The sequence below is a fragment of the Pungitius pungitius genome, chromosome 18, assembly GCF_949316345.1.
Source record: "Pungitius pungitius chromosome 18, fPunPun2.1, whole genome shotgun sequence".
NCBI classification, from domain to species: Eukaryota; Metazoa; Chordata; class Actinopteri; order Perciformes; family Gasterosteidae; genus Pungitius; species Pungitius pungitius.
This window is the reverse complement of record NC_084917.1, coordinates 2,783,535-2,795,552: the sequence shown is the minus strand read 5'-3', so window position 1 is coordinate 2,795,552 and position 12,018 is coordinate 2,783,535. Positions and strand designations below refer to the sequence as shown.

General features: G+C 48.3%; 1 protein-coding gene across 1 annotated transcript in view; it reads left to right on the top strand.

The window, feature by feature from the left end:
* The window catches only part of lamc3 (laminin, gamma 3), a 66,834-nt gene extending 56,642 nt beyond the window's left edge, over window positions 1-10,192 (top strand). Inside the window, exons 15-28 of the mRNA XM_037485188.2 lie at window positions 91-244; window positions 368-510; window positions 613-791; window positions 1,929-2,100; window positions 3,071-3,321; window positions 4,366-4,442; window positions 4,767-4,901; window positions 6,430-6,616; window positions 7,108-7,254; window positions 7,405-7,507; window positions 8,232-8,434; window positions 8,530-8,670; window positions 8,744-8,843; window positions 9,223-10,192. Of these exons, the coding sequence (XP_037341085.2) occupies window positions 91-244; window positions 368-510; window positions 613-791; window positions 1,929-2,100; window positions 3,071-3,321; window positions 4,366-4,442; window positions 4,767-4,901; window positions 6,430-6,616; window positions 7,108-7,254; window positions 7,405-7,507; window positions 8,232-8,434; window positions 8,530-8,670; window positions 8,744-8,843; window positions 9,223-9,479 (2,249 nt within the window). The 3' untranslated portion in view covers window positions 9,480-10,192. The remainder of the gene's footprint in view (window positions 1-90; window positions 245-367; window positions 511-612; window positions 792-1,928; window positions 2,101-3,070; window positions 3,322-4,365; window positions 4,443-4,766; window positions 4,902-6,429; window positions 6,617-7,107; window positions 7,255-7,404; window positions 7,508-8,231; window positions 8,435-8,529; window positions 8,671-8,743; window positions 8,844-9,222) is intronic.
* Window positions 10,193-12,018: the final 1,826 nt, after the last annotated feature.

The following is a 12,018-nucleotide window of genomic DNA, read 5'->3' as shown; positions in this document are numbered from 1 at the left end:
TCAAATCAATAAAAATGTATCCATGCTGCGATGATACATTACAAACATGTTGGCAGTTAACAATGTCCTGCTTTCATTGTTTGCCTCTAGCGTGCAGCTGCAATCCTGGAGGAACCTCTGGACATGTGAATGAGTGCCACCCCCAGACAGGAGAATGCCAGTGCCTCGGCCACGTGACCGGACGGGATTGCGGCTCTTGCGAGGTCGGCTTCTTCAACCTCCAGCCAGGCGTGGGATGTGAGAGGTATGACGCCACCGCTTAGGCGCTCGGTAGGATTCTTTTTTAAAAGAGACTGTAAAGAACTGAGCTCTAAATGCTAATGAATGCACGTTTCCCCCCCCCCCCCCCCGCCGCCGCCTTCTTCAGGTGCAAGTGCAATCCGGTCGGCTCGCCGTCCGTGGCGTGTCATCCCACCACAGGGCAGTGTGTGTGTCGAGCCGGGGTGGAGGGGCGCCTGTGCGGCTCCTGCCGCGTCGGCTTCTTTGGATTCTCCTCGCGAGGCTGCAGAGGTGCCGGACTTCACCCACCAGGCACCGCAACCACACGCCGAGCGCCGTGCACTTAATTCTCTGTTAACGTCCAATGCGCCCCTCCCCATGTGTCCCGTGCAGCCTGTAACTGTGACCCAATGGGCTCCACCTCGATGCAGTGTCACGGTAACGGCACCTGCCACTGCCGCCGGGGCTCCGTGGGTTACAAGTGTGACCGATGCGAGATGAACTACTTCCACAGCAGGGCCACACACCAGTGTGAGGAGTGCCCCGTTTGCTACGGCCTCGTCAAGGAGAAGGTGAGTCTTATGGTTGGACCGGGCCAGCACACAAACGATTTCCCCACCATCTTCCGTCTCTCCCTACATCCAAGCTGTGGCTTGATCTTAAAATAGCCCGATCCCCCCCACCCCCCTTCACATTGTGCCTTTGTGGACCCTCATGAAAGCCGTATGGCTCCTTTGAATTTGTGGATCGCACAGAAAGAGACATTAGCCCCAATGATCTCCTGGGCAGCTTCTTTCTGTTAAGGTAGTCCGTCCCTGCCTGGATTTTCCCTCCTGAAGTCAATCCAACACCACCGACATGTTCCGTCTTTTTCTCTGAATTCATCCTTTTTGCCAGTTACAGGGGCGGCGTGCTCTCCCCGGGCCGACTTCTACCCGCGTTGAAGGCCCGGTGTGATTTCTACACTATTAGCAATTCAGTTAACAGCCCGAGCCTTTTCCTGCAATTACTCCCCCCCCGTCTCCCTGCCGGCTCTGCTTCCCTCCCTCTCACTCCTCTTACCTCCTCGAAAAATGTTCACATGGCTTCCGCACGCAGGACTAACGAGTGCAAAGGGAGGAAGGTTTGGAAAAAAGACAGAAACATTCAAACAGCAGAATTACTGGACTGAACGCGTGGGCTCTCTTTCTCGCCGTGGTCGCCGACGATTACGAGCAGCAATCGCCGCCGTTTGTGCGAACGTCCACACACACACACACACACAGACACACACATGCACACGCGGCGTGTTCTCACAGCGAGATGGCGCGCCGCTTCTACGACCATTTCTCTTCCAGGGTCAACAAATTGGTGCAAAATCGCGACGCCGTCGTTCAGTTTTCAACCCCTGAAAATTCCATTTCCTATAAGAAGTGTAACCTAGTCGTCTTCTGGAGCGTTTCCTTTGGCCAGGCGCAACGCAGAGGAACAGTGTGAATGGACGTGGTTATGAAAACTGTGTTTTATCCTTATTCTGTTGTTGGTATTCATTTATTCATTGCTTTCTGTTGTAAATACCACATTTTTATGTCATGCTGTACCAAGAATCAAAGTCTCAGTCCTCATGTCTGAACAAATAAATGCATATCTGGATGCATGTATATTTTTTTGTTGGGGTAGTCTTGGATTTGCCAAATCTCTGCTAAATCTCTGTGCTAATTACCCTACAGGCAGAAAAGATGAGGACTCGCCTGCAGGATTTGGAGAAGCTGCTGGCTCACTTTGGCTGCCGAGGGAGATCCGGGAAGCAGCAGCACCCCCTGCTGAAGGGTCACATGGCCAGGCTGTATCAGGGGGAGGAGGCTCTGCCCAACGCTCTGGAGGATTTCCTGGCCTTCCAAGGTGTAACGGCCGGACCAGAATCCCCTCACTCCTTTTCAAGACGCAACACACACCCCCGCATACACACACGCACGTCGTGTCCCATTTGGGCCGTGCGAAGATAACATGACATATCGCTACACGCAGAGACCAGCAGGCACGAAACCGCCCACGACGGCGTGCGTGTGTGTGTGTCGCCTCGTTGTGACACCGTCACAGATCAAACAAAGCAAAGCGATTAAATCGGGAAGAAGGCAACAATGCTAACCTCTCCCGATTACCGAACACAATGCTGATACATCCTCATTATCTTTGGAGGGGAAAGGGCTTACAGGCTCAGCTGCACAGGCCAAATGGAGACAAATCATAACAATATAGAACAAGGCGCCGTGTGACCAACTTAATCCCTATTTATGTGACAGCCGATGCATCTCTAATCCCTGGTTTATTACGATCATAGTTGCGATCACAATAACAGTTGTCTTACAAACCCTCCCTCCCTCCCAACACACACACACACACACACACACACTCGTAGTTAGCAGCCCTGCCCTTTATGACACTAGGTGGCCCAATAACGGTGTAATGAGTATGTGAGATCAACAGCATCTCAGGAGCCAAAGAAACCCCACTGGTTATCTCTCATTTCATGTGACACACAGTCAGAGAGACCAGCAGCATGTAACACCCACACGTTGCTGTACTAATTGTACTCGGCGCTACGCAGTCAGTCACACTAGAGAAAATATGCTGAACACAAAGTGAGACTGTGACTGAAGTGGACTGAATTCCCTCTGGTTTGGAGCAGGAAGGGGGGGGGGGTTCTTAGTAGAAACAGGTAGACAGAAAGGATGAGTGTGAATTCACAAAGAACATGAGAGAAGTGTCACTGCGTTCCAGGCACAAAGAATTGCAGGAATAATGTTCTTGGTAAAATAATCCATGAAGGATTTAATGTGTTTTTTCTTTTTTTTTTTGTTCTTTCTTTCAGAGGCTCGGGAGGCCTTCATAAAACAATTTTCTCTGCTTGGAGCTTCCCACGGCGCGCTCTTAGCCCAGCTGCACGGCATTACATCCGCGTTGAACTGCAGCATCGGCGTGACGGAGGAAGAGGCGAAGGAGAGGAGGAAGAGGAAGGAGGAAGGGAGCAGGGGGGCGTGTCACACCTTCACACAAGCCGCGCTCGCGGTCGCCGCGTCTCAGAAGCGCCTCGAGGAGGCGACGCTGGACCTGGACAACATGGTTGGCAAAATCATTTTGTGCAGGAAAGGTTCAGAGGAGCTGTGTTTAAGGGTTCGAGTCCACGAGCGTAAAACACAATTCCTTTTTGTTGTCCTCATTACGTGGATCCGGCAGTTGGCTCCTCTTGGTGGAGCTCCTGTGTATCGATCACAAAGTCTCCCCGAGGCAGAAAACAATATTTCTTATTCACATCCAAAACCCGCTCCCCCCCCCCCCCCCCTCCCCCCCCCCACCCCCCTTGGCTCGGCAAATGTCTCCCTCTAAAGAAAAATCCAAAGACTGTTCGCATGCCCCATGAAATGAATCATTTCTATCATTGATATGCTGCAGTTTTATTCAGATTGTGGGAGATGAGACGGGGCTTGTTTTGCCAGTTCATAACTGTCTATTTTAATTGTGTGTCTGGGTGTGTTTATGCACTTTGTACCTCCGTAGCCCTTATCACTCGGGTAAGCCTAAAGCGGCAGCAATTTAATTCCGTATTAATAAGCAGAGCAGCCACCCCCCACCCCCCCAAAAAAAGGAAACATGCAGGAGTGTAATTTGTTGATTCAGTTTTCCTATTTTTATTTGCATTTTCTCAAATGAACTTGAGGAAGAATTCTGCATTCGACTGTGTACACCACATTTATCAGGGTGGAACTTGAGGGGATTTATTTCTGACGGAGCTTATTTTTTTTCCTTTGAACTCTTTTGCATTAAAATACTTAAGTGTTGAGGCTCATTAGACGAGTTTTATTATTGGAAGTATTGAAGCAAGCCGCAGGCCATCGGGCTCGTAGTTCAGAAAAGCATCTTAAACAAAGCTAATACTAATTAACTTCTACCCTTCATTATATCTATTTTATGTGTACTAATCTGGGCCTGGATAAAAAATTAACTGCTTTCATATTTTTCTGAGCAAACCGCAAAAAAAAGCGCCTCTCTATCACTCTCTACTATTAGATCATCAAGATATATGTGGAAACAGTGTTTCCCTTTATGGTTTCATCTCTCAGTCCCCGCTCAGCACGTTGCGTTTCCCTCTCTTCCTCTTTTTCCAAGATCTTTCCTTTTGAGGCGGCGTCGGAACCCAACGAATGGAACACTTTGGTCAATGACTCCCGGGCCCTGGTGAAAAGGTAAGGACAGATCAATGGCGCAATTACGAGAAAAAGGCCACCGGAGTAATCGGTGGAACTCCCTCTCTCTCTCTCTCTCTCTCTCTCTCTCTGCCGCTGTGGTCTTTGGGCTTGTCAGCGACACCGGGGTCAGGCCGCCGCGAATCGATGCCCTCGGCCGCTCGCCGTCTGCAGCGTTATTGTGTTTGGTAGTTACAGAAATCGGGAAGTCGCTGCTGCCGAGACACATTTTTGGCCTCCCCCCGGGGCGCTCTGTTTTCCTCAGCTCCTCCGTCCCTTTTTTTTCGTCCTCCTTTCACTTTTTGTCTTCTTCGTCCTTTTCAGTCACAGAGAAACCGCGGAGCACATCGAGGCCGCGGCCGGCAGGGCGGCCGGCGTGTCGGAGCGGACCCTGGCTCTCCTGCAGGATCTTCTGCGGGACAACTCCACGGAGGAGTACGCCGGGAACCTGACGGAGCAGTGAGCACAGACCCAAACACACTCGTGCACGAGCAGAGACGCCGTCGCCCCCGCGCCAGGCGTCCCTTTACTGAAGGATCCCCCCAAAAAACGGCGCGGCTCGCTGGATTGTTTGGGCTTTTTTTCGTGGTATATTTTCGTGGTATATTCACAAAGTGCACCTGTCCCCTGCATAACGCCTCGGCTTCACAGCAGCCTTTTTTAAAGCACATTGCAGTTTGGGAGTGAGACATTTAGCCACGGGGGGGGGTGGGGGGGGGGGGACAGCTTCTCTCCACTGTAAGCCTATTGCTTTCTGGGATTTGCCGCACGCTCGCCGCATCTCCCGGCGTGTGATTGCTCCGAGGATTATCCCCCCCCAACGCCAGACGGAGGGATGCAAAAAGCCCTCCGGTGGCCGCGATGAGAGCAAGAAGCGAAGGAACTCAAAATTGATTATTCTCTTCTAAGAGTAGTCAGCTCAGTTCAGGAGAGTGTTGGTAATCTGTGAGCCGCTGCTGTATGACAGTGTGTGTGTGTCTGTGTGTGTGTGTGTGTGTGTGTGTGTGTGTGTGTGTGTGTGTGTGCGGTTTGTGCAGTTTATGCACAGATGGACGGCATAAAATTGTATTTGTTACACATGTTTCCCCAGGACCCAGCCAGCCGCTAACAATAGCCCTGGATGCTATTACAAGGCTGCAGTTAGGACCCCCATCCTTTTTAGTTAAAATAGTCCGTGTCACCAATCAACATCGTCCTTTATATTCAGAAACAGACATAAATGATCTGTATAAAAACCTGCTCACCATGACCAGCCATAACAATGGAATAGTACTGATGCATTGAAACAATTCTATGTAGTGTAAGATGTATTTTTTTTTTACTTTTGTATTGAATACTTCTTTTTTTTACATTGTCGTATTTTTACTTTCACGTTCCCAGATCTGTGCCTTACGGGTTGTTTTGAAAAGGCTTCATCCTCCACTAGTGTGCTTGAATTAATCATTGTGTACATGAATAATTTTAACCACCCCGAGAGAAGAATGTGAGCTCGTTGCTGAATGCAGGATTAGAAGAAAAGAAAAAAAAAAAAAAGAAAGTGTCATGCTGTGATGCCGTGTGTTCCTGCTCTGCTGAGGCAAAACAGATGGGATATTATTGCAGCTGTGGAGGTGATGAAAATGGCACTTTAACATCCACTGCGCTGTGCCCAACACCTCACCACAATCCATCACGCTTTCCCTGCACAATTTCCGCCGTACCTTTTAATCCTCTTTACTCTGTTATAAACGGCTGCCTTGTCTTTCCCCCACATTCATATTGATTTTCAATACGGCACGGCGTGCGTTTTTTTTTTTTTTTTTTTTTTTTTAATTCGTCTTACTAACGTTGTGAAATTGAATGTACCGAGTCGTGGTGTAAAATATGTTTTGCTCCAATGAGTCATAATGAGAAGCGTGGAATCTCTGTTCATCATTGTAACGGTTTATAAATCAAGTGTAATAGGCTGCGTTACAGTACTGCACCTCACAACGCCTTTTCCTCTCAGGATAACGCGGATGCGGCGGCAGAGGGCCGACCTGACGTCGCGGGTTGACGACGCCGCCGCCGCCCTACAGCTGGCCCTGCGGGGGGAGGCGGCTGGTCTGAAGCCCGCCCTGGGTAACATCACGTCGTCCTCCTTGCGTCAGACGCCCGAGCCGGACCAACCGCCCCCGACCAACCGCACGGCACCGGTCAGCGTGGACAGCGCCTGCAGTGCATGAATGGGATTCTGGGCACTATTATGTTACATTATGGACCCATTTGTGGGTCATTTGGTCTCATTAGAGCTGAACATATTGGATCTGAGAACCCTTTTGGGACATGTAACTAGGCTAATATACAGGTACAGACAAAGTACCTCATCCTTTGGAGAGTGGGTAGCTCCCTCCGTATCATTTCCCCCCCCCCTTATTTAACAATTGGCAAGCAGAGGGGGACACTGAGAAGGCGCAGTAGAGAGGATCCTGTCAGGATTTGCTGCTCATGGAGGGGGGGTACGTGTTATTCCAGGGGTGGGTGATTAAACACAGCAGCCTCTCTGGGCAGACCAAACATTGTAAAAAGGACACAGAAATGGGCCAATTCGCCCCCCTGAAAATGGATGATTAAAGGCACAATGTTTTCTAGAAGTGGGATTTCTTCTTTTTGGTTAACGCTTGGTGGATTTGTGCTTCCCGTTTAGACGGGGGAGGACCTGCTAAGACAAAAAGAAGAGCTGGACCAGCAGATTCAGATGAAGGACGAGCTCATCGGAAAGATCAGAGAGGAGGCGGAGCCTCTGAAACGCGCTGCCGGGGAAAAGATGGAGGCGGTGGTTGACATTAGTGAGGTGAGTCTAATACGTGACTTTGTGTCTTTAATACTTTGAATGTATAGTACATTTTCATTTTTTTTGCCTTCATATCAGTTGTTGTTGTGGGTTTTTGGACACACCTCCGCTGAGGTTGCGTTTCCTCTCGCGTGTCTTCCGCTTTTTAAGACGCGAGCTCGCGCTGAGGGGGCAAAGGTCGTGGCTCTGTCGTCCGTGGTGACGGGGAAAGAGGTGGAGTCCGACGCCATCGCCCTGCATCGGGAACTGCAATGTGAGTCTCTTCTCTTCTGCAGCCCGACGCTGTGACTTATTCTACTCAAATGGAAATGTCAAGATCAGAGACTGGAAAGCAATACAAGAGCCATTTGAATCACACGCCGTCACTGTTGTAACATTTTGACCTAATTGTCATTTTATTGAATGCAGCAGCGTCTTTACAGCATCGACTGACGGTTTATGATCCGTGTCGAGAATCTTAAGGGACTTTTTCTCCTCAGACCTCGTTTTATTCGTATAGCGGCACAGAATGAGGATGAATAATGACGTTATTCAGCCGGTAGGCGATGATCTATTTGAATCCACCGTTTTTAGAATTCATTTGAAAGCTGAATATGTCTTGAAATCCCCGAATGCCTATTTTCTTTATCAGCTTTTCACCATGAATCAAAGCACAAATATTCCCCCCTGTTTGAACACTAATGGTCGTGCCAGATGAGATATATCTGTGTTTGTGATGCTGCCTGAGCTCTTCCCACTGGGACTCATTTGGAAATATGTCTCATACATTCATGCACCGATCAGGATTTATTCATTTGACGCTCTCGATGTCCTTGTCCTCTTTAATTTAAAGCAAGTAATGTGAGTCATCTATTTATATTGTCTCCTTAACGGGAGAGAAGACATGAATAACACAAAGTGACCGTTCAAGTGTCATGATTGTACAGGAACAAAAATGACAATTATCCACTTCAAGTTTTCTTTTCTCCTCCACTCAGACATGGTGAGGGAGTTTCCCCGCCGGCAGACCCAGACCAAGGCGGCCATGAAGAAGACGAGACCCCTGGAGGAGAAGGTTCTAGCAGACGTCAGGAAAAGGGTCTCACAAATTGAGAAGATGCTGAAACCGGCGCTGGAGAACTCAAGCCTCTCCGGCAACGCCACGGAGGAAGCGGAAAGGAGAGCACACGCTGTGGCAAAGGTTCGTTTCTGTCGGGTTTAGGCAGCAAGGCGCGTCAATTTTAGTTATTTAGTTGGTTCTATACTCCCTCTCTCTCGTTGTCCCTCTGTGTGCAGGAATCCAAAGCCATTCTGAGCCAGGCCAAGCAGGCCAGGACCGCGTCTGCTCACCTGGACTCCCACATGGAGCCTGCTTTACAGCAGCTGGCTGAGCAGGAGACGCTGGCTGACTCGCTGCGCTCCCGGGTCCCCTCGGAGGTGCCTCGCATCGCAAACGGCGGGATATTGATCTGTTCTTCCTGTTTCTAGAGCTTCTTCTTCTCATCTCCAGCCCGAGGTGTCCCTGGCCAGCGTTGTGGAGGACATGGAGGCAGCCGAGCTCCAGCTAAAGGCCTATTCCGCTACACTGACCGAGCTAATCAGCAGCATCGGTGAGTCTCTTCCTCGTAAATCTTCATAAAAGATCACTGAAGAGCTCGGTGTCGTTTTTCGCCTCGTTTTAACATGGAAATATTTCTCGGATTGGTTTTGCCAGGACGAAGGCAGTTCACGAGGCCCGGGAGCGTTTCCTTTTTAGTTATTCAGGGGGCATCTTTCTGACATATTACCTGTTCATTAAAGCATATGTTACATAAAGTGTTCTCTGAGGTGCTCACGCTGACGCGACTGAGAGGCCAGCGACCAAATCGCTCTAATTGGGTCATGACGGCCGCTTGAATCACTCACGACGCCTCCATCTGTAGTTTCCTCTTTCTCAATAAAAAATATTTTAAAAAAACTCTCCTCTCCCTCGCCTGTCGCCGCGGCCAGACGGGAACGTGCCGCTGGCGCGCTTCGACCGCATTCTGGAGGAGACGGCGCGGCGCCTGGGGGTGCTGCGCGGGAGCGTCGAGAGCCCGGCGCTGGGCTCCAAGATCCGGAGGCTGCAGTCGGCCGCCGAGGAGCAGCACAGCAGGATGTCCGTCATCGAGCAGGACCTGCAGGAGATCCGGGAGGAGAGGGACAGTCTGAGGGACATCGCTTTAAACCTGCCTCAGTCGTGCCCCGCAGGCCACAGGAGCAGGTAGAGGCTAGATGTGTGTGCACTGCACTAGAAGACAGCAGAACATCATAGGAGTCAAGGGGGGTGGGGGGTCATTTCCTATTCTACTTAAGTTATCTGTTCGATCATCTACATTTAAGTGCGATTCATTCTACCACGCATTTAGTTAATAAAGTTTATGGTCATTTTTATTATTCTGCTTCACAAAAGTCAGATATATCCTTTAATTTCTCCCATTTTTTCACACCCGATCCTTGGTTTTCATTCACCTTTCATTAATTTTTTCCCCCACTTGACAACGTCCAAAATGTTTAATTTCGCCGTGAATAATTAGCCATCGTTCTGAACTGTCGAGTTTGAAATAATGCTTGTTTTCTTATGTGTGGGGGTCAGCAGGTGAGTCGGCGGGGGGGGGGGGCTCCTGCGGACTGACGCCTTCATTCACACTTGAGCTTCCTTTTGTCAGAGCGCTTTAATTTAACAATCCCGGGGGTCACGACCTTTGTGCCACTGGCTGGCTTCTGATGGACGAAATGTAAAAGCTTCATTAATATTGTGAATATGACTCACGGAGGGATGGGTTTAGCAAAGTGATGTGCGATGAACATTTTGCAGTTTTTAAATCACGTTGAATACTTGATACAGGAATCAGATTTAAGACAAACCACTTCCACATTTACATCTATTAATTGTTTTGAGTATGTAGCAACCATTTCAAAATAAAGAATACTTGAAATATTAAAATGTCTCACTCTTTTCAATGGACACAATCGTAGTGCGATGCAACAATGGAAATCAAAAGTTTACACTTGTAGGTGATAGTTCAAGGAATCCTCAAATGTTCAATGCAAAACAAATTGATAGAAAGGGCATCGGGGTTTGATTAATATAATTAATATATTTGCTCTCATCTCCTTTGATTTCCTTGTACTTCCAAACAGTTAATTGCATTTCTCTTTTGTGTTAAAACACTACACAGTGTCAACCTTTTTGTACATTTGATGAGTTTGCTTCTTTATTTTTTTTCCTCCACTTAGCTTTACTTTCAGACGGCACCTCAAAAGCTGATTAATTAAAATGTTACATCTTTTTTTTGTTTAGTGTCAAAAAACATCATTTCCTGGTGCTGTTCCACTTTTTGTCTGCTTTGTGTGAGCCTCGGTTTTTTAAATGTTGGAGTCAGTCAGCACTTAACAACATTACTGGAAAAGAAAGTTGGCTTAAAAAGTTAAAGCCAAATTGGTTCAGCTCACACATCACAGATCTGCTACTTGGAGTTCTAATTAAAAGCGTTAAAGAGGCAAAGAAACGCAAAACCAAACCCACTTTCCAAAAGGAGCGAATGTGTTTGCGTAGATAATTGCGTGTTGCAGCTCAAGAAAACAAATTAGTGCGTCGGAGGAAGTCTCACGTACCGCGATCCCGCCTATTACAACACCCCCCCCCCCCCCATGATTAACTCACCTCCATCACTCCATCGGCAGCACAGCCAGGTGTGTGTCCTCGTCTCAGCGCTGAGGACCAGGAAATCTCAAAGGCTCTCACAGAGCTGCTGCATTTGTCAAATGCTAAATGGTTTGCACAGAAGCAAAACAAACGAAACGAAGGCCGTGCAGCTCCTTGCAAAACTTTTTTGAAACGTAATTGTGTTTTTACTGTCAGAAGCGTTTTATTTGCAAATATATCTCCCCCCTGAACTCTCGCCAAAAGTGTGTGTGTGTGACACCCTCAAACGTCATGCCCCTCGCGTCAGAGACAGTATTATTGATTTAAACGGGGCTCGTGACGAGGAGGGAACTAAATGTCAGATGAGTGGAGAATACAAAGAGGAGACCTTTGACTGCTGGGGGGGGCGGGGTCCGTGCTGTGAACTAACCTCTTCAAATCATGTAAACAATGCAGATGCATTTTAAACCCTGTCTGTTATATTCAGACCCGCCTTATTTTTTTTTTTCTTCTTTTCAAAACAAAATATGACATTTGCCTTTACGTTTTTCTGCAGAGCGTTCAGAGGTTCTGCAATTTGTTCCAAAACATTCACGTGTGTGTGAGCTCTTTAATCAAAGGCACATTGACACGGAATCCCAAATTGTCGGGATCATCCTGCATCGTGAACCGTCCTCTTTTAAATGTAATAATCAGTGCATTCGAGTGGTTGCGTTGATGATGGCGTGTGAGGAGGGAATCGGGGGAAGAAAGCAGATCCGCTCCCTGCGTGATGAAACGACCTCATTGACAATCGCAGCTTGTGCATAAACTGCTGTCGAGTTTCCCCCCCCCCCCCCGATGATGATGAGGAGCACGAGTCCTGTTGGGGGAACGGGAGGCTTTGACGGAGCTCGAATGGGCCATGAAAGCTTGTGTGTGTGTGTGTGTGTGTGTGTGTGTGTGGCTTCAATGGCTTCAAACAAGACGCTTTAGCGTACTAACCCATAGCATATATTTTATTATACTTTTATTTTATTTTTATCTTATTGCTGCACTACGTTGTCATTATTGTACTTGTCTTCCGTCATGCACCAACCGCCAAGTCAATCTCCATGTATGTCTGACATATAATGGCA